The sequence below is a fragment of the Procambarus clarkii genome, chromosome 40, assembly GCF_040958095.1.
Source record: "Procambarus clarkii isolate CNS0578487 chromosome 40, FALCON_Pclarkii_2.0, whole genome shotgun sequence".
In the NCBI taxonomy this organism is placed as follows: domain Eukaryota; kingdom Metazoa; phylum Arthropoda; class Malacostraca; order Decapoda; family Cambaridae; genus Procambarus; species Procambarus clarkii.
Genome location: NC_091189.1, coordinates 3,617,502 through 3,639,685, shown reverse-complemented (window position 1 = coordinate 3,639,685; position 22,184 = coordinate 3,617,502). Strand labels below are relative to the sequence as shown.

At 44.4% G+C, this 22,184-nt stretch overlaps 1 protein-coding gene across 1 annotated transcript in view; it reads right to left on the bottom strand.

The window, feature by feature from the left end:
* Positions 1–1,983: 1,983 nt before the first annotated feature.
* LOC138372979 (uncharacterized) overlaps positions 1,984–22,184 on the bottom strand; it is a 49,338-nt gene continuing 29,137 nt past the window's right edge. Inside the window, exons 3-4 of the mRNA XM_069339020.1 lie at positions 4,422–4,982; positions 1,984–1,995 (exon numbers count right to left, since the gene is read on the bottom strand). Of these exons, the coding sequence (XP_069195121.1) occupies positions 1,984–1,995; positions 4,422–4,982 (573 nt within the window). The remainder of the gene's footprint in view (positions 1,996–4,421; positions 4,983–22,184) is intronic.

The window sequence follows — 22,184 nt, the reverse complement described above, 5'->3', positions numbered from 1 at the left end:
AGTTGAACAAATAATCGTTCTGTTGACGATCATTTGTAGCTGCAATCCGTCCTCGACTCAAGTCCATTCCATCCAGCGGTCGACCCCACAGACGCATTCATAAATCGTTACATGCCAGCCTGTCTTCCAAAAAAAGACCCAAAAGTGATTCCATGCACCCACCAAACCCCCTGTTTATGAATGAAAAACGTTTTACACACGACTCAACTGATGACGTCAGAACACTTCCGGAACAAGTGCTTCGCTAACGACTTTTGTTCGAAATACAACGCTGTAAAATGCTTCACCAACGTACTACACTTACAAATAATTGTCAATAGAACCTAAAACACTTAACCTAACCAGTGCCTAAATATGCACAATATGCTAATATATAATAATATTAATTTGTATTTAAGAAAAGTTCTGTTTTGAATGAAATGAATGTTAAAATTGATGAATGTGTCTTTGTTGTCGACCGCTGGATAGAATGGACTTCGTCTGAGGATAGGTTGAGTGCTTGAACCAACCCAGATCATGTACTTCAGAGAAATTGTTAACAATTTTATCACCCGAGTTACTTGCTGGTATCATGAGTTTTACTAAAGTAAATCTAGTCTTTGAAGTCTCCCTCACTCACGAGTGGCGCGAACCCCAGTTGCTGAGAGCACAGTTTGACGCCTGTCCGTTCACTCACTAAGTCAAACAATGGAGACATTCATTTCATCCATACTCTGTGATCATTTATCCGGCTCGATTCTGTGTCGCTGGAGACAGATGTATAATTCAGCTTCTTTGCTGTTCCCTCGCCTAGAACATGCCGCATCATCTCTCTTGCACACAGGATCACAAGTTACTTTACAGTGGCATGAGGTTTCTTGACCTGTGCAACTTTGTATGCAACAATGTAAGAGGCACGTACAGTATTGCATGTCCTGTTAAATAATGCACTTGAGAACTAAATCACAGCCCAGAAGAAGAGGAGACGATGACGTTTCGGTCCGTCCTGGACCATTATCAAGTCGATTGTGGTCCAGGACGGACCGAAACGTCGTCGTCTCTTCATCTTCTGAGGTGTGGTTTAATTCTTATATCTTCCAGCCACGTTATTGTGACTCATCGTCTGCAAATAATGCACTTGTTGGCGCGAGACGCTGTCGTTTCAGACCTGATAACCGCCGCTCTTCCAGACAGTTTCGCTGGAAATTCCTTCCTGTCTGTTACTTTAGTGTTTCATGTTGCAAATTACAAAAATAATATATCTTCGTTGAATATACATATTATATTCCTTTTTACAATATGTTTATTAAAATCAACTCTAGAATATATTGAGATATTTACTCGTATGAACTCAAGTTACGACGTTAATACAATACATATGAACTTACTGATGTTGAACAGAATTTGCGTACAAAAAGAGATAAAACCTATCTTTCTTCGATGGTAGGTTACCCATGGGCTTGGTATTCCCAGACACACGCTTTAGACGACAAGGGGCCTGACAGCCGAGTGTACAGCGCTACGGATTCGAAGTCCTGAGGTTCCATCCCCGGCAGAGGCAGAAAAAATGGGCAGAGTTTTTCACCCTGATGCTCCTGTTACCTAGTAGTAAATTAGGTACCTAGGAGTTAGACAGCTGCTACGGGCTGCTTCCTGGGTGGGGGGGTGTAACAAAAAGGAGGCCTGGTCGAGGACTGGGCCGCGGGGACGCTAAGCCCCGAAATCATCTCAAGATAACCTCAAGATGGTTGCAGAAATAAAGGGAGAGTTTAATATAAGTAGGCAAAATGTAGCCCACGTTCATGCTACAATCCCTACTAAAACCTTACAATTTGAACAAAAACAATTTGACTAAAATAAACTACACACACGAAGCAGTTGATGAGCAACACCGCTGCCGCTCACCACGACAGCGGCCGTTTAACTGAGGTTAAACCCTAAAGTCCGACCGAGGCACAATGTTATTGACATATACAGTTAGTCTGTCCTGACTGTATAGCTGTATTACTGAAGCTTCTACACAATATACAGAGAAATCACAGTAACGTGATTTAGTAATAAGAAAATTCACAGGAGCTGGTGTGAGGACTCGAACCTATGCGCTGAGTATTCCCAGACACGCACTAGACGACTAGGACACGACATGGTCACAGGAATTGCAAGCTGGGGCTCTGCTGGAGGATTCCCGAGGCTTCCACTGAAGCCGAACCAAGATTTCACACAATTCCCCCCGTGCAGTCTGGCTCTGTCGTCCTGGAATTCTACCTCTGACGCCCCTCTTTCAATACACTAAAAAATGTGTGTTGTGTGAAAATGTTCTGTGTATTGAAAGAGGAGCGTCAGAGGCAGAATTCCCGAATTGCCTCGGGAATCCTCGTGTGTTCAGCAGAACCCCAGGTTGCATTTCTTTTGACCATGTCATGGCCTAGTCGTCTAGTGCGTGTGTCTGGGAAAAGCCAGCGCATAGGTTCGAATCCTCATCACGGCTCCTGTGGATTTTCTTATTAATATATCACATTACTGTGATTTTTCTGTATATTGTGTAGAAGCTTCAGTAATACAGCCATACAGTACAGGACAGACTAACTGTATATGTCAATAACATTGTGTCTCGGTCGGACTTTAGGGTTTATAACCCTATAGCTGGATATATTAAGTAAACACGACCTGGGTAATCCCGCCGGAATATGACCATATGACCACTGAGCTACAGCGAGGTCAGTGTATCCCTGCCAAACAGCAGCAGCAGCAGGAGCGGCAACGTATGAATTAAAGCCGCTTCTGTTGTCTCTGTCAATATCAGGAAATTCATCCATAATGAAGGCTGGCCCTCGTCTCTGTGTGTTTCTCCAAAATTATAATTGTGTGAGCCGGTATTGGCCGGTGGCGGACCTCGCGCTGGAAGGTTGGCGAGGTCCTGCCTGGTCCTTCCCCGGGAAGACATCGGGGACGTTGACAGTCCCTCGGTGCACGACTGTAACGGTGTTGCTGATAAGAATGATACGAATGGGATAAGAGAAGAGAATGAACAACTATAATGAGCAGCAATCTGTAGCCTCTCAGTCATCACCATCGAGAGAGGTGGCCTCTCTCACTCCATACCTTTCCTTCTACCTTCTTAGCTTCCTCTACCTTCATTTGTCACCTCCGTTCTCTCTCTCCTTCCTTTTCTTCCGCCGCCCCTTTCTTTCCTCCCCGTTCTTCCTTAGCTTTCCCTTCCTCTTTTATCAATCCCCTTTCTCTCCTTTCCATCCTTGTCGATCCACTTGGGCTAGACGGTAGAGCGATGGTCTCGCTTCATGCAAGTCGGCGTTCAATCCCCGACCGTCCAAGTGGTTGGGCACCATTCCTTTCCCCGTCCCATCCCAAACCCTTATCCTGACACCTTCCAAGGGCTATAATAGTCGTAATGGCTTGGTGCTTTTCCCTGATAATTTCCTTCCCTTTTCTATTCATCCCTCATCTTCCTATTTTTCCCCTAACCCTGTTTCTGGCTTCTCTCTTTGTTCTTTCTGTCTGCTTCTTTACCCCTCATTTCTTTCCTCTCTTCCTCCGTCACGTCCTACATTTTTTCATTCCGCTTTTATCCATGCATCTCCTCCCACTTCCTTCGTCTCCTACTGCTCCTCTTCATCTTTCTCCACTCTTCATCTCCTCCAACCCATCGTCTCCAGCAGGTGCCAGATCATTCTTTTTACACACGCAAACACTAATACACATTGTGTGTGTGTGTGTGTGCGCGCGTGTGTGCGCGCGCGCGCGCGCCTCTGTTTTGGCTCGAGAGGCGGGATCCAAGAATCAGTGCTCGATACTGCAGATACAAATAGACGAGTACAAATAGGTTAGTAAACACACAAACACACACTGTTCTTTTGCAAACAGAGTGGTAGATGGGTGGAACAAGCTAAGTGAGAAGGTGGTGGAGACCAAAACCGTCAGTAGTTTCAAAGCGTTATGCGACAAAGAGTACTGGGAAGACGGGACATCACGAGCATAGCTCTCATCCTGTAACTACACTTAGGTAATTACACACAACACTCACACACTCAATTATCATAACAAACAATAGCTTAGGTACGCTTAACTTGCTCTACAATTGCCTCAGTGTTGCACGAATTAATTTGGAACAGGCGGATTTGACGCCAGCTGAATGTTATTGTACAAATATTCGAATTAACACTGAATGCACAATTAAACAAATGAGTGTCGGCCGTAATATCAATGGAGTCAACAGCGGCTTTGTCGTTCATTCACTGGCGTCGCCTCAACGCTACAACAACAACGCTTTGTACGCCTTAGTGCTCGGCTCATGCACTGATAGTTAGCTGGAGTTAATTATCTATTAATCCTATTAGTATCATAATAATTATAATAAATAAATTATTTGTTGTCGTTGTAGAAAATGATGGCAGTAATTGAGACAGTGAGGAATGTGTACTTACCACATTATCATTGTTACTGTCCTCAGTGTTGTCCCGACTACTGTCCTCAGTGTTGTCCCGACTACTGTCCTCAGTGTTGTCCCGACTACTGTCCTCAGTGTTGTCCCGACTACTGTCCTCAGTGTTGTCCCGACTACTATCCTCAGTGTTGTCCCGACTACTGTCCTCAGTGTTGTCCCGACTACTGTCCTCAGTGTTGTCCCGACTACTGTCCTCAGTATTGTCCCGACTACTGTCCTCAGTGTTGTCCCGACTACTGTCCTCAGTGTTGTCCCGACTACTGTCCTCAGTGTTGTCCCGACTACTGTCCTCAGTGTTGTCCCGACTACTGTCCTCAGTGTTGTCCCGACTACTATCCTCAGTATTGTCCCGACTACTGTCCTCAGTATTGTCCCGACTACTGTCCTCAGTGTTGTCCCGACTACTGTCCTCAGTGTTGTCCCGACTACTGTCCTCAGTGTTGTCCCGACTACTGTCCTCAGTGTTGTCACTGCTACTGAAAGAACGGTCCAGCAAATGGCTACTAGTGTTCAGCTCATTTACGTGTGAATTAACTAAACTCTGTGTATTGAAGAGGAGGCCGTAAAAAGGAAGCCAAATGGGAGATGAAATTCAAGTATCTCGTGGTTGATATCAACCCGATCCTGTTTCCTGGGACACATATCAAAAGGATGTTATCAGCGGCGTATGCCAGGATTGACAACATACGTCCATATCTAATTAAACGCAAGAGGAAGTTGGAGAAAGTTTAGGGAAATATCACCAGACTAGTCTAAGAACTAATAGGTATGGGTTACAAGGAAAACTACAGGAATAAAACGTTACGTTGCTGGAAAAAATATAGTTTGAGGAGATATGATTTCCAGGAACACAATCTCAAGGGATTTGATATACCAAAAGCAAGCAAATGAAATACACTAAGAAGAGAGGTGGTGGAGGCAGATTCTGTACAACCAGTAGGGTCAAGAACCTGTATACTAGTTGAATGAATGTTGAGAGGAGAGACTAGAGCCAAAACTCACCCTCAGAGATCATAATTAGTAAGTAGAATTAGGCGAGTGCACACTGTACTGGTAGGGAAAGATAGAAGACCAGTATATAAGACTGGATACTATATTATAGTATTTTCCTGTAATGAGTGCATTAGAATGAACTGAGGAACTTTACAAGTCATCATAGACTCAGTTGCATAGAAATTTGTAGATTCTTAATAGACAGTGGAAAAAAACAATGTCAATTCCTGGTTTAACAGTGCCTTTAGGCAAGAAAGAACACCATGAGAACAGTTACTAGAAGAAATAGCTGGAGTAGAAAAAAAAGTAATGGTAAAGATTAGAAGATAAAGATAAAAGCAATATGAAAATGTCAGCTTTCAAGACTGACATTGGCTTCTTAGCCAATACCCGGGTACGTTGATCCATACAGTACTGCATAAATCCAGCAGCTAACACACTGCTACTACCGACGGCGGCCACATTGTCTTCTCACAGGACCAAGTCAAGAGTTCTGGACTGCCCAAGGTGAACTGCCTGCCTCAGCAATCGCCTCCTCACGTCACCTCTGTGAACATAAACGTTATTAGCTAGACAGACAGTATACTGGGTGGCCTTAGGATTACACCCTTCCACAGGGAAACTGAAATTATAATTGCTTGCACAACCTAGATGGCGTTGATATCGTTACCCCCCCCCCTCCTGCCAGAGGTCATCATCATCATCATCATCGACCTCACCTTCTAACTGAGATATGAAACATTGTCTGCGTCTCGCCTAATACCTCGGAGTTGGAGTACAAGCCCATAGATGGCGCCGAAATCGCCACTCCACACTCCAGCAACGGCGACGATACCGTAGCAGTCTGACTAAATCGGGAAGCATTAGTGGAAAATAAGGAGATATGTGAAGTATTAACCAAACGGTTTCTATATATAAACAATACATGCTTAACTGGATAATCCTGAACATTGCAGTATATGAGTTAAATTAGACACTTTAGTGACTTGTATTAAAGGTTAAACGATCAAAGTTTTCCCATCGATGCTAAAAAAATAAAAGCTGGTGAGACTCTGGGTAGACTTCTCTATACAAGCTTGATGAAGCAAGCGGGGGGGGGGGGAGGTGCCTGAGAACGTTAGACTAGGTGAAACAATAATTATTCAACACGAAACAAGGAATAAGAGGAAGAGGGATGAAATCGAAATGAAGTGCAGTGATACGTTGAGTTCCTCGAAGATCACTAGAAGGACCAATTCTAAGCCTGATATTTGACACTAAGCTGTGAAAGGTGAATCTGACATATCAGTTCTTTCATACGACGCACAGCTGATATGTCCTTTGTATAACAGACGAGGATTGCAGAATGCTGCAGATGGTTCTGATTAATATAGATAAATTAAATGAGAAACTGTTGCTGGATTGTATTCTAGTAAGCACGAGACGATAAGACTGAAGGCAGGGTTGGGAGACAGCAGCATTCTTACGAGACGATGTGAACACTGATGGTCGGGTTAAAATACGGGAAAATTGTTATGTGAACAACACCTGCCCAGGCCTGTCACAAGAGGCATTGTCAGAATTGCATTTCACCTTTGTAAATGCACATTAATGACACTATGTAAATGACACATCGAACACTTTATGTAGGGCAGACGTAAATCTGTGTATCTATGTATTTATGTCTGTAGCATTTTAGCAACCACTAGAATTAGCATTTTAAAACTACTAGAATCACCTTCTGTGGTTGATTGTTCAATAAATCCCTGAACTATATGTTTAACAGATCTCTAACCCTGTCCATGGAGGACAGAATAAAATGTATATATGTTAATTAGCATTGTAAATGTGTGGCCACGTCTGTGGTAAAAAAACAAGAGGCATATATTAACAGATAATAACATTAGCGACACACAAAGCAGGCAAGCATTCGTACAGCCTTAAGGAGTCTGGAAAAGGCTTACCTGAAGATGTTGTAAACTTCATGTGTCGGACAAGTACCAAAAATGAAAATGAAAGAGGCGACTTGATCATGGCAAGATTCTTGAGGAACAAACAAGCACACAAAAATTGTTTTTCATACGTAGGTAGAGGACAAGCGGACATATGTTGAAAATGGAAACTTGATGAGCCACAGGGATGCAAGAAGCCCATCTTCTGTAGCATGTGCAACATGAATGAACTAGATAGAGATTCATTAGTATAGAAACTCCATATAGTTTCAAGAGTAGGTAGAACAAGATGCTAAGGAGTTTGGAAGCCATTGGAAAAAACGAACAGCGACTGGAAGTTGGATCCCCGGAGTTAAAATTGTCTCTGCAGCATTTCTAGGAGAGCAGGTGTAGGCGAGCACACCGCCAGAGTGCCAGCCACCGGCTGCGGGCTACACACGCGTGTTCAAGTATGATTCGGAGTAATAAATCGCACCTTTGGGGTCCTGCAAGCCTCGCCTCGTTACGCTTCTTTTCCACACTGCCTTGGTTCCTTTCCAGCCCCTTCCCGCGCTCGTCTATCCACCCACATCACTGTTTCTACGCCCCCAACTCCGCCCCTCGGTACATTAACCCCCTCGGCAATCTCCGCCCCATCTCTTTCCCTTTGTAACTTCCGGCACATCACCTCCTCGTTAACCTACACACCATCTCCCCTACGTAACATACGCGCCATCTGCTCCCACCTCGGTTACCTAGGATGCACTACAGTCTCCACCAGCCCCCTGCCCTCCCATCCACCACAGCCCCCCCCCCTCCATCTTTTAACCACACATTCCACAAAGCCTTTTTCATCACCTCCATGTCAATTTTCCCCTTCCGTAAATCCTCCCTTCCCGCCCTAACGCACCCCGTCGTTCGCCGCACTCTGCTCTCTTCAGACCCCTTTCCCTCCCATTCTTGGCCCCTCCCAGCACCCCTTCCTTCCCTCTTCTTCTCTTCTGCCAGCTCCCATTCCCTCCCTCCTCCCAGGTCCTCCCAACCCCCAATATCTCACCCGAGCCACTCTCCACCTCCCGTAAATCAAACCCAAATCGAACACGGCGTCGTCATCGTTCCAGCACGAAATATATGACCGGAAAGAAAAGAGGGGGAAAGAAAAGTGAAGAAAGGTGTAGAAATAAAAGAAATAAAAGTGAAAATAAACAAAACAAAAGGGGTCATCCTTTGGGAAAAGTCGGCATTAATTTATATATTTTGAGTGTATAGCGAAAAGACCAGAATTTTCGTCTGTATTACGCGATTTTTTCCGACCCCACCACTTGTCCTGGCCGGTAGAATAAAGACCTTGCATCTTGCAGGGTCGGCGTTCGATTCCCGATGGTCTGAGTGGCTAGGCTTCCATCTGCTGTATACTGGCTTACCACTTTACCCTAATAATTACCCTACCTCTTGCATAACCAATGTAAACACATTCTGATGTATGGTGGTTGGTGCTGGTGTATGGTAGTTGGTGCTGGTGTATGGTGGTTGGTGCTGGTGTATGGTGGTTGGTGCTGGTGTATGGTGGTTGGTGCTGGTGTATGGTGGTTGGTGCTGGTGTATGGTAGTTGGTGCTGGTGTATGGTAGTTGGTGCTGGTGTATGGTAGTTGGTGCTGGTGTATGGTAGTTGGTGCTGGTGTATGGTAGTTGGTGCTGGTGTATGGTAGTTGGTGCTGGTGTATGGTAGTTGGTGCTGGTGTATGGTAGTTGGTGCTGGTGTATGGTAGTTGGTGCTGGTGTATGGTGGTTGGTGCTGGTGTATGGTAGTTGGTGCTGGTGTATGGTAGTTGGTGCTGGTGTATGGTGGTTGGTGCTGGTGTATGGTAGTTGGTGCTGGTGTATGGTAGTTGGTGCTGGTGTATGGTAGTTGGTGCTGGTGTATGGTAGTTGGTGCTGGTGTATGGTAGTTGGTGCTGGTGTATGATAGTTGGTGCTGGTGTATGGTAGTTGGTGCTGGTGTATGGTGGTTGGTGCTGGTGTATGGTAGTTGGTGCTGGTGTATGGTAGTTGGTGCTGGTGTATGGTGGTTGGTGCTGGTGTATGGTGGTTGGTGCTGGTGTATGGTGGTTGGTGCTGGTGTATGGTAGTTGGTGCTGGTGTATGGTAGTTGGTGCTGGTGTATGGTAGTTGGTGCTGGTGTATGGTAGTTGGTGCTGGTGTATGGTAGTTGGTGCTGGTGTATGGTAGTTGGTGCTGGTGTATGGTAGTTGGTGCTGGTGTATGGTGGTTGGTGCTGGTGTATGGTGGTTGGTGCTGGTGTATGGTGGTTGGTGCTGGTAGTTGGTGCTGGTGTATGGTAGTTGGTGCTGGTGTATGGTAGTTGGTGCTGGTGTATGGTAGTTGGTGCTGGTGTAGGTTGAGTAATCGAGTTCTTTTTAGTCTAAGGTACTGGTATAAATTTACCCTCACTCCTATGCTTGACTGTGCCGCGCGGCCTGGGTACCTGCACCCTATTTCATACCATCTGGGGACCCACACCCTATTTCATACCATCTGGGGACCCACACCCTATTTCATACCATCTGGGGACCCACACCCTATTTCATACCATCTGGGGACCCTGACCTTATTTCATACAACCATATTATCGAGAAGATCCCAAGTAATGTGACAAGACTAAAGTAAGGAATTAGACCATGAGCTACGAACACAGGTAAAGAGATGGGATCCTTCAAGCCGTGGAGGACGGAAGAACCAGGTGGGACATGTGTCTGATGTTACATATACTAAGAGGTGTAGACATGTGCAAACTGTTCCAAGTATAGAGAGAGAGAACTAGAAGTCACACGTGTAGGCGCAGATCTGTAAATAGTACTGGTTCAGTGTGTGTGTAATGTTGTGGATGGGAGGAATGTTTGAATGTGACAGTAGTGGATAGACAGGACGGACTTGAGGAAGAGGCAATTAAGATGAAGAAAATAAACAATCTCAAAAGTTGAGATGAAAAAATGGTAATACATTGTGAGTAATATTTCGTCACATAGTCATAAATAGGAAAAGGCGGACCCAAAAAATATTCATCCATACCAACGAGGAATATTGATAAAGAACTAATAGGCACTATATGATTTATTAAGTTTCCATTATAAATGTAATATTTGAGCGCACGCGCGCTCAAATATTACATTTTTGTTGGAAAAATTTCGATGGAAAATTTTGTCTTCCACACACAGTTGGAAGACAACTACTGTAATCCCGATAAAGAAGAAGGAAGACAGGACGCACTGAACTACAGGTCATTGTCCTTAACTTGCAAACCACATTTCAATCCACAGTTATAAAAGCATAGATGACAAGGAAGAAATATCACGGGATTCACTGCTTCCCGAACCACTGGAAGCACTTAAGTCAGACTACCTGCAGTTCGAGAAACTGAGCCCAGGAGTATAGGGTCTGACCTTCAAATATTACAAGATACGACAAGAGCCACACCCTCAGGAGATATAATTTGTCTTGGTATCCGATAGTTCAAGTTTGGGGTTCAAGAGCTGGAGCCTACTCCCCGCGAACACGAACAGGTAAACTCACACAAAAACACAAAAATTTTCCAGTGTTCGTCATCCTGTTTTCCATTCCATTTGCCTGGTACTAATTATCAGATGTTTTGAAACGCTTCTATCTTTTTTAGATTTGTAATTTCATTATATCCGTCCCATCTGGCACTCGAGTGCTTTAATTACTCTCGATGGCTCTTGACATCACGGCAATTTGATCAGAACTGTGTTATCAAAAATTCATTCTAAATTGCCTGTGTAATGTCACTCAGAAGGTTAATGACTGAAATGCTCATACAGGCCGTCCCCTCGAGCGTTCCCAACGTCACTAAACTGATGTACTAAATTGCCTGAACCTAACCTAACCGAGCACCCACGACTAGAAAACGGGACATCACGTAAATTTTATAAGCCGCCGTGATTTATCAACTCGTCCTCGTAACGCACGTCGCATTTTGACGTATACTCTACCTAAGGCCAAAAACTGTCGTACTACAAAATGGTACCCGCTCGCGGAATTGACATAATGTCCCGTTTTCTGTTCTTGGGTTCTCTGGTAGGTTAGGATAAGGCACTGTAGTACGACTTTTTTTTTTTTGACGTTAGGAACACTCGCGAGAACGGGCTGGATTTTTAGTATATGTGTTTTTGGCCTTAAGGGATTTATACTTGAAAATGTGATGTTCTATTTGCGAAGACGGGTTGATGTCTGTACATCGTTGTGTTGCACTATCTCCACTCGCCTGTATGTGCCTGCAGGCTCTAGCTCCTGGCTACCGTCCTTCCACCTGCCTCTCGTCTTATACAAAGAATCCCAACTTACACGGCTCTGATATATGTACTTATTAAATCGTGAATAGTATCGTCGTCTGTCTCCTTAGATGTTCTTACTCCTACGCTAAGTTTTCCCTCGCACCTGTCCCTTCTGTCTTCACAGCCTTGTCTCACACCTGTCTTTTCTGTCTCACACCTGTCTCTTCCGTCTCACACCTGTCTCTTCCGTCTCACACCTGTCTCTTCCGTCTCACACCTGTCTCTTCAGTATACCTAACATCCCTCTACCTTTCCCCCTTGTATTGTCATTCCCTGTAAACTTGAGAACGTCAGAAAATATTAAACTACAAGTCAGTATACATAACTAAGAAAACCAACCCACCCACCATACAACCCACCCACCACACAACCCACCCACCATACAACCCACCCACCACACAACCCACCCACCATACAACCCACCCACCACACAACCCACCCACCACACAACCCACCCACCATACAACCCACCCACCATACAACCCACCCACCATACAACCCACCCACCATGCAACCCACCCACCATACAACCCACCCACCATACAACCCACCCCCACCATACAACCCACCCCCACCATACAACCCACCCCCACCATACAACCCACCCCCAAAATACAACCCACCCACCATACAACCCACCCCCACCATACAACCCACCCCCACCATACAACCCACCCACCATACAACCCACCCCCACCATACAACCCACCCACCATACAACCCACCCACCATACATCCCACCCCCACCATACAACCTACCCACCATACAACCCACCCACCATACAACCCACCCCCACCATACAACCCACCCCCACCATACAACCCACCCACCATACAACCCGCCCACCATACAACCTACCCACCATACAACCCACCCCCACCATACAACCCACCCACCATACAACCCACCCCACCATACAACCCACCCCCACCATACAATCCACCCCACCATACAACCCACCCACCATACAACCCACCCCACCATACAACCCACCCACCATACAACCCACCCACCATACAACCCACCCCACCATACAACCCACCCCACCATACAACCCACCCCACCATACAACCCCCCGCCATACAACCCACCCACCATACAACCCACCCACCATACAACCCACCCCCAGCATACAACCCACCCACCATACAACCCAACCACCATACAACCCACCCCCACCATACAACCCACCCACAATACAACCCACCCACCATACAACTCACCCCCACCATACAACCCACTCACCATACAACCCACCCACCATACAACCCACCCCCACCATACAACCCACCCACCATACAACCCACCCCCACCATACAACCCACCCACCATACAACCCACCCCCACCATACAACCCACCCCCACCATACAACCCACCCACCATACAACCCACCCACCATACAACCCACCCCCACCATACAACCCACCCACCATACTGTTACCTATCGTTCGTTACGGCTCGTGACCCTACAGCAGCCAAGCTTTAATTACGTCTAGGGATACCACTGCTGCTCTCTAAAACGCGTCACCAGTATAACCCCTTGATAAGTAATGAGCACATAAATAAAACTCTTCCTTTAGGACTGAGGAATAGATACAAAATATTATATAGATATATATTCAAGACAGTATAATATAAAAACACAGATGGTCAAGTAACTTATACAACAAACGAAAGTATTGTCATATCACTAAATATAACAAAATAAACTATGGCACAAAATGAATGTACAGACTTATCTCCCACATGTTACTCTCCTGGTCCCGTATCAGCTACTGAACTCACGCTCTGTCGCTACCCACATTCTCACCTCCCGTCTGCCTCATCCCAGGATGAGGGATGGAAACTAAGGACTTTTTAATATTTAAAACTAATTGAACAACCACTTGTTCTCAAAACACACAAGAATGCAAATTACAGATAATAGTTGCTTACAAAATATATAAGTATAATGCCACCTGTTTAATTACAGTATATAAACAATTACCTAACTAAATAAAAGTGACATCTGGAACTTCCAAACTGAACAGGTCCAGCTTTCCCGTATCAATCAGGTACTAGACGTGTGCAACGCAACCCCGCTCCTGTCTCCACTAACGCTGCCACACCATACGACAATTTACAAAACACAATGTGTGTATATATACAGGCAATGATATAATGGAAATAAAAATGCTATTTCAAATTTATATACGTATTCTGCTAGGAGTACGTAACACTTCCACCTCCAAGAAAAAAAATGCAATAGATTGAAGATCAATGGCATTTTTTCAAAGTAAAATGTATGACACTTGAGATTTATGGTATTAATTACACCAAACATGTGTAAGTAATAAGAACACATTTCTGGACAAAAATGAAAACACTCCAAATATAGTTTTACAGGAAACTCAGAAATTTCAGTCTTATGACTATGTTCTACATATGTGTCACTGGAGTATGCAAATTTATCTCTCCAAGGTACTATCTCATTTATTTCACTTTGTTTCAGATCATATTTCACACTCCTATCTACAACAGTATCATTAGTAGCATGAATAGAATTGTCAATAAAGGTAGCTGCTTTCACACAGTTATCATGGCAATTTAGCTTTTCATATGTTTCTACTATTTCTCTAAGATCAGTTCCGTATTTCCATGTGATCCCTTTTCCACATGGTGAAGTTTTCCAATACAGACTCCATTTTCCATTACTCCCTTTTTCTGGAGCTGAACTGCTAAATTGAAGCTGACTGGATGTTGAGTAGATTTGGAACTTCTCCTGGGTATGCTCTGACACAGACATCTGCTCTTCATCACTCTTGATCCTCTGTGGAACACATACTCTCGCCCAATGGATACTAAAATTAGAGAAATTAGCATTAAACCTCACAATTATGCATAAGACTTTCCCATTCATAGAACCTTCCGAAACACAAGACACCGACTTAGCAAACCTTTGACCTTCAAACCAAGAAATACAACCCAAGATAAGTGCAAAGACTACCTGATCGAACTGACTCAGATGATCCATAAGGAACACAGAAATCAATTGCCTCATAACTCTGTCATAACGATCAGTGAAAGAAAACAGGCATCTGCCTAGGCACCATATCTCAATCAGAACTCCAAAGACAAGTTCACACCCCCTGATGATGAACTTGAACACAACACACACTTTCATCAACAGTCTAGTCTTCCAAAAGACTAAATAAAACATGCCGAAAACTTTACAACCCTCACCATCACTTCCCAAGTGATTTACGTCTGATGACAACCAATCAACCAAGAGGTTTAAGGGTCTTAACATCTTGAAGATGAACAGCAGGTTACCTGGGAAACGCCCAAGGATAATCTGAAACCCTTCACAATGATTAACTCTAGGTAGGATAACCTTATCCTCCAACTTGAAATACACACCTGGAGCCTCAAACATCTGCTCCCCAGTATGATTTAATCCTTCACCCACAATATGACTCTGAAAATCAACTCCAATATGACTCTGAAAGTCAACACCACACTTAAGTGGAACATACACTTTTATCACTCGTGCATCAAAATTAATTGGATCTGAATATAGAGACACTGCTCTAGCATAACTCACCACTTCCTCAGAACTGGATGCACAACCTACTTGAGTAAACTCTCTCTGCTCCACCACAAGGCTTGACAAAGATGTCCCACAGTCCATTACTTCACAAGAAAATGGCTCCTGCAGAATAAAAGTAGATTTCAACATCCTACACACACTCTGACTCAATGTACACAATGAGAAATACTTACTCCACATAGAATAAGAATCACAACTCTGCAACTTAGATCCAAATGCTACTTTACCACTCTTAATGATTTTACCAAAATTTCCGCCCATGACTTCTGGAGCTGCTTGGAGTACTGTCTGCTCACAATCAATAATATCACTACCAAGCTGGGTCACATCCTCACAGACAACTGAAGAGGGAGGCTCAATGGGTCTCCATCTACTCAACAGAAGCTGATCCTCTGGCTGCTTTCCCACACTCTCCAACACTGGATCTACAGTACAGACTGTCTCCTTGCTTCTCTCTGAATTCTTAGGGTCAGTTCTACTCAAAGCACATAAATGAAGGGAATCTGAAGCGAGCGGGCAAGTAACAGGTAGTTTGACCTCCTCTCCTATTATATCACCTTGACTAGGGTGAGGCGGGGCCTCCACAACGGACTTACTCTCGACAACTGATTCTAAACTTGGAGTGAGCGGGAATACTTCTGCCAACCCGACATCTTGTCCTAAACCATTCACTTGGCTGGAATACAGAGTCGTGGCTTTTAAGTTTCTCTCAACTCCTGGCACAACGTTCGTAGTGAGCGGGCAAGACAATGGTACATGGACATCCTTTCCCAATTTATTGGAATAAAGCAGAGTCATAGTATCAGGCTTACTCTCAACAACTAAATCGGCCACACAGGAATCTGGAACAACCACATCCCACTTCTCCACTGAAGGGGTACTGGTTACTGGAACAAATGCTTGAGTAACAACATCAGAACTGACAACTGGATTTATATTAGTACTGACATCAGCACAGGTAGAATGGACAAAACCATCTTCTACAACAGGTTCATTCATAGAACTAACTTCAGCACAGGCAGAATAAACATGGTCTGCAACGGGCTGTTTACACAAACGGGGATCAATCTCACCCACAACATGATTTATGGCCACATCATTACCCAATATAACATCCACACCTGGGATGGGCAACTGTGTACTAACACCCACAGTGCATAAACTTGGTGTAATGGTGGATCTGAAATTAATGTCTATTAGAGATACAGTTTTACATCCTGCAACACTCTGAAGAACAACAAACTTTCCAGTATCTCTCTTTTCAACATCAGAAAGAATACTGGATGAAATTATGGTTTGGGAAGCACCTGTATCACGAAGAATAACCACTGGCTTCCACTTCCCATTAATACACAAAACTTCACCTGAAGACATATATGGTGAATACTGTTTCACCCAATTGGGGTTTACAGTTACATGTTTATTATTAAGTTTATTTTGCACACCTCTGCAATAAATGAGACCAGTTGGTCGTAACTCAGGGTGCAATATAAAACATGAATGAATTCCATGGCCTTTTCTCTTACAATGGGAACAGGACCTTACAGTGGACACACTGGTAGAACCAACTGCAGGTTTAGAAATAACCTTATTATTATTTGACATTCCTGACAAGGAAGTAGCAGGATTAGGTTTTGTAAGAGAAGAGCTCATGGGAGTAACTGGAGCACTAGGACGGGATGGATTCTGATAAGGAGTTCGGGGAGCATTATAATTTACTCTACGACTAGACTTAGGTGAAGTGGCCGTAAACTGGGCCTTAGTCAACAACTCATGCTCATCCGCGAGCTTTGACAGCTCATAAATGTCTGTTACATTCTTTTGTTCTGCCATAAAAGTAGACAACTGGTCTGGGAGACATGACAATACTTCTTCCATTATAAGAAGATTCTTTAAAGCATCAAACTCAGTGACTGAAAGTGACTTTAACCATCTGTTACAAAAATTCGTCTTCTGACGAGTAAAATCTGCTATTGTCTGATCACTTGTCCTCCTTAGATTTCTAAACTTTTGCCTGTGTGCCTCTGGATTTAACTGATAAGCATTTAAGATGCTTTTCTTTACAAATTCATAATCAAAACTATGAGCGTCAGATAGGGATGTAAAAACCTCCTGACTACGCCCCTTAAATTGAGACTGCATAATGGCTACCCACTGATCCCTTGGCCAGTTCATACTGATGGCAATTTTATAAAAATGTGCAAAGAAAACCTCAGGATCCTCCTCATTGAACTTTGGTAACTCTATATACTTATGCGTCCTGATGGGATTATTATCACTATTTATTGAAACATTACTAGTATTTCCATGCCCAGCTGCCATACGCTGTGTTTCAAGCCTGAAGTTAGTGTCAGCCATTTGTTGTTGAATCTCTAATTGCCTAGTTTGTTCCTCGGCTTGTTGCTTTTTTGTGGCTTCTATTTGCAACTGTGCCTCAATTTCTAAACGTCTAGTCTCAAGCTCCCTCTGCTGAGCTTCAGCCTCTAATATTTGCTGTTGCTGTTGAGCTTCAATCTCTCTTTGACGAGCTTCAGCCTCTAATATTCTCTGTTCTTTTTGAGCTTCAAGCTTAGCATTGGCTATTTGCGCTTCTAACTCAAGACGCTTTAACGTCATCTGATCACTCGACTCCTCTTAACTCCTCTAGAATTTCTTCATCTAACTCTCCATTCTCAACAAAATGTGTCACAATGACTTTCAATATTTGGGCTTTAACCATTCTATTGTTGGCGGTCAAATCCAACTGATTTGCCATTTGTATTAACTCAGTCTTTTTAAGGCTCTGAATCCTTTCAAAGTCTGGGTGAGCCACCAACGCTGCAACTTTCTCCTCCATCGTTACTAACACTTGGCACTTGATTCACAACAATAATTAAAAATAATGGCACTGCACTACACTTCACTGTAAAATTGTCACCACACTGAAAATTCGCTTGGCCTCACTGCACAAACAAAATATATAGGATGACTTACCTCAAAATCGTGAAACGTTGTTACTTGACACACAGGAAGGCTTGCTTGGCACATGGAATAGTTCTTAAGAAACACACAGACACTTAACACACTGGTACCTAGGAAGGCAAGGTTAGATTAGCATAATTAAGGTTAAGTGGGAACAATATTTCCCGGCACAGGCCCCCATAACTCTTTGTTACCTATCGTTCGTTACGGCTCGTGACCCTACAGCAGCCAAGCTTTAATTACGTCTAGGGATACCACTGCTGTTCTCTAAAGCGCGTCACCAGTATAACCCCTTGATAAGTAATGAGCACATAAATAAAACTCTTCCTTTAGGACTGAGGAATAGATACAAAATATTATATAGATATATATTCAAGACAGTATAATATAAAAACACAGATGGTCAAGTAACTTATACAACAAACGAAAGTATTGTCATATCACTAAATATAACAAAATAAACTATGGCACAAAATGAATGTACAGACTTATCTCCCACATGTTACTCTCCTGGTCCCGTATCAGCTACTGAACTCACGCTCTGTCGCTACCCACATTCTCACCTCCCGTCTGCCTCATCCCAGGATGAGGGATGGAAACTAAGGACTTTTTAATATTTAAAACTAATTGAAAAACCACTTGTTCTCAAAACACACAAGAATGCAAATTACAGATAATAGTTGCTTACAAAATATATAAGTATAATGCCACCTGTTTAATTACAGTATATAAACAATTACCTAACTAAATAAAAGTGACATCTGGAACTTCCAAACTGAACAGGTCCAGCTTTCCCGTATCAATCAGGTACTAGACGTGTGCAACGCAACCCCGCTCCTGTCTCCACTAACGCTGCCACACCATACGACAATTTACAAAGCACAATGTGTGTATATATACAGGCAATGATATAATGGAAATAAAAATGCTATTTCAAATTTATATACGTATTCTGCTAGGAGTACGTAACACATACAACCCACCCACCATACAACCCACCCACCACACAACCCACCCACCACACAACCCACCCCCACCATACAACCCACCCACCATACAACCCACCCACCACACAACCCACCCACCACACAACCCACCCCCACCATACAACCCACCTCACCATACAACCCACCCACCATACAACCCACCCACCACACAACCCACCCCCACCATACAACCCACCTCACCATACAACCCACCCACCATACAACCCACACACCATACAACATTCTGGAGGAGCGTCCAGGCCCGTCATCTTGGGTCAAGTTACGAGACTTACAACCAACTTGATGAAAGCATAAAAGTTTAAACACTGACCTGGTGAAATTCTTTGTGAAATTGCATGGGAAGTTTTGGGAGTGATTGGTTGGGGGAGTTTGATGTGGGAGTGATTGGTCCGGGGAGTTTGATGTGGGAGTGATTGGTCCGGGGAGTTTGATGTGGGAGTGATTGGTCCGGGGAGTTTGATGTGGGAGTGATTGGTCCGGGGAGTTTGATGTGGGAGTGATTAGTCTGGGGAGTTTGATGTGGGAGTGATTGGTCCGGGGAGTTTGATGTGGGAGTGATTGGTCCGGGGAGTTTGATGTGGGAGTGATTGGTCCGGGGAGTTTGATGTGGGAGTGATTGGTCCGGGGAGTTTGATGAGGGAGTGATTGGTCCGGGGAGTTTGATGTGGGAGTGATTGGTCCGGGGAGTTTGATGTGGGAGTGATTGGTCCGGGGAGTTTGATGTGGGAGTGATTGGTCCGGGGAGTTTGATGTGGGAGTGATTGGTCCGGGGAGTTTGATGTGGGAGTGATTGGTCCGGGGAGTTTGATGTGGGAGTGATTGGTCCGGGGAGTTTGATGTGGGAGTGATTGGTCCGGGGAGTTTGATGTGGGAGTGATTGGTCCGGGGAGTTTGATGTGGGAGTGATTGGTCCGGGGAGTTTGATGTGGGAGTGATTGGTCCGGGGAGTTTGATGTGGGAGTGATTGGTCCGGGGAGTTTGATGTGGGAGTGATTGGTCCGGGGAATTTGATGTGGGAGTGATTGGTCCGGGGAGTTTGATGTGGGAGTGATTGGTCCGGGGAGTTTGATGTGGGAGTGATTGGTCCGGGGGAGCTTAGTCTACGAGAACTATGAGAACAAGTATTGTTGTTTCAGTAGCCGTGCTCAAAGGGTGAGAACAAAGGAAGAAAACCAGTGTGTAAATATATAATTTGTCTATAAACTAGAATGCTTGTGCCGAGTAGGACGTCAGATGATTAAGGCTTAGCCTTGTATAACTTCCGCCGATGAAACATGCGCGGTGTGTGAATGTCTCTGGCCGGTCACGGTCGGCCTAAGAACTGAGTTTTAAGAAATATCTGCATTGTAATTCCCCCCCCCCCTCCTTCTTCACCACCACGATTTTCATGAAGTTGGAAAATAAATCTGAGTCAGAGTAAACCGTAGATTTTGATGCTTACTCCAGCCTTTTACTTGGGTGCTTGGGAGAGAAGGCGGAGGTGTGAAGGTGAGTGCAGAGAAGGGTGGAGGGGGGAGAGAGGAGAGGTTGTGAAGAGGACGAAGGGGGTTTATGGGGGAAGGAAAGAGGGGAGGAGAGGAAGGGAAGGTTGGAAGAGTGGGAGGAGAGGGGGAGATAGTGGAACGGAGGGAGGGATAGTGGAAAAGATTTAAGAGGGAAAAAGAGCGCGAGATGGAAGAGAGACCCGAGCACGGCCACGGTACCCTATCCAGTCAATAATAAACCAGGAGCATACAATCTAAATTCAGCCGAGCCAGCCAGTCCTCAGGATAGGTCAACCGTAAAATTTGAGGTGGTTTAGTGTAGCCAGAAGCGTGTGTAACCACCCTCCAAAGACCCCCAAGGTCGGTATACTCATCGGCGCCAAGAAACGTCACAATTTTTACGTTTGGGTCAATAGCGTAAAAAGTATAGTTTCTCAGGCGAGAGGTCATGGTGTGCGGGTGTTGATACTTAACACTGGTCACCTCCATTTACTAACTGTGATCCGGTGCGACTGTGTTGATGTGAAATGTCGCAAACGAATAAGATTGGAAAAGAACGAGGTCCTCAACCCTTTCATGGCTCAAAATTCACTCTTCAGAGCGGATGAGATAGGAAGGTATTGATCTCGTACACGTGACCACGCAGGGGTCAAATGACGCCGTGTTCGTGTCATGTTGAGAGTGTCAGGTGGGACTAGCGGGCTGTGTCACGGTGTCTGCCACTGGTCAAGACGAACGTCACATCACCGCAGCATCTTTGTCATTCTCAGCACATGAACCATCGCACACTCCATTATTACAACTGATGACGTAAGCATAATTCGAGTGCAGCGTCGTTTGTCCCCAGTGTGACGTCAGTGCAAGAGGACCGTATCTCCCTCATTTGCCTCGAGATTTTGTCTCACTACCTTCCTTTATTAAAGGCACACATGATTCACAAATTATATTCCTTCAAGGGAATGTTAAGATAATCGGGCACACTAAGTTGACTAGCATCCTAGCCATATAATTTATTATATAAACTAACAATGAATTATCAGAGATGAATCATCTTGGGTCGTTGGCATCCCTCCCACGTCGTAACCCTCACCATTAAACTTTTTATTTACCTTTAAGCTCAGGAGCTGCAGGAGATGGCTAAGATTTTGTAAGATGCTCCACAACGTTGCCAACTCCTCCGTGACATTACAGTTCGGCAGACTTCAAATGTTTCCAGTTTTCTTCGACTTCGGCGCCTAACCGCTTGGACTGGACGGTTGAGCGATGGTCTTGCTTATTACAGGTCGGCGTCCAACCCCCGACTGTCCAATTGGTTGGGCACCATTCCTTTCCTCAGTCCTATCCTAAATTCTTATTCTCGTCCCCCCCTTCCATGTGCTATATAGTCGTAATGGCTAGGCGATTTCTCCTGACAATTACCTTACCTTTGACACTGGGCTTTAATCTG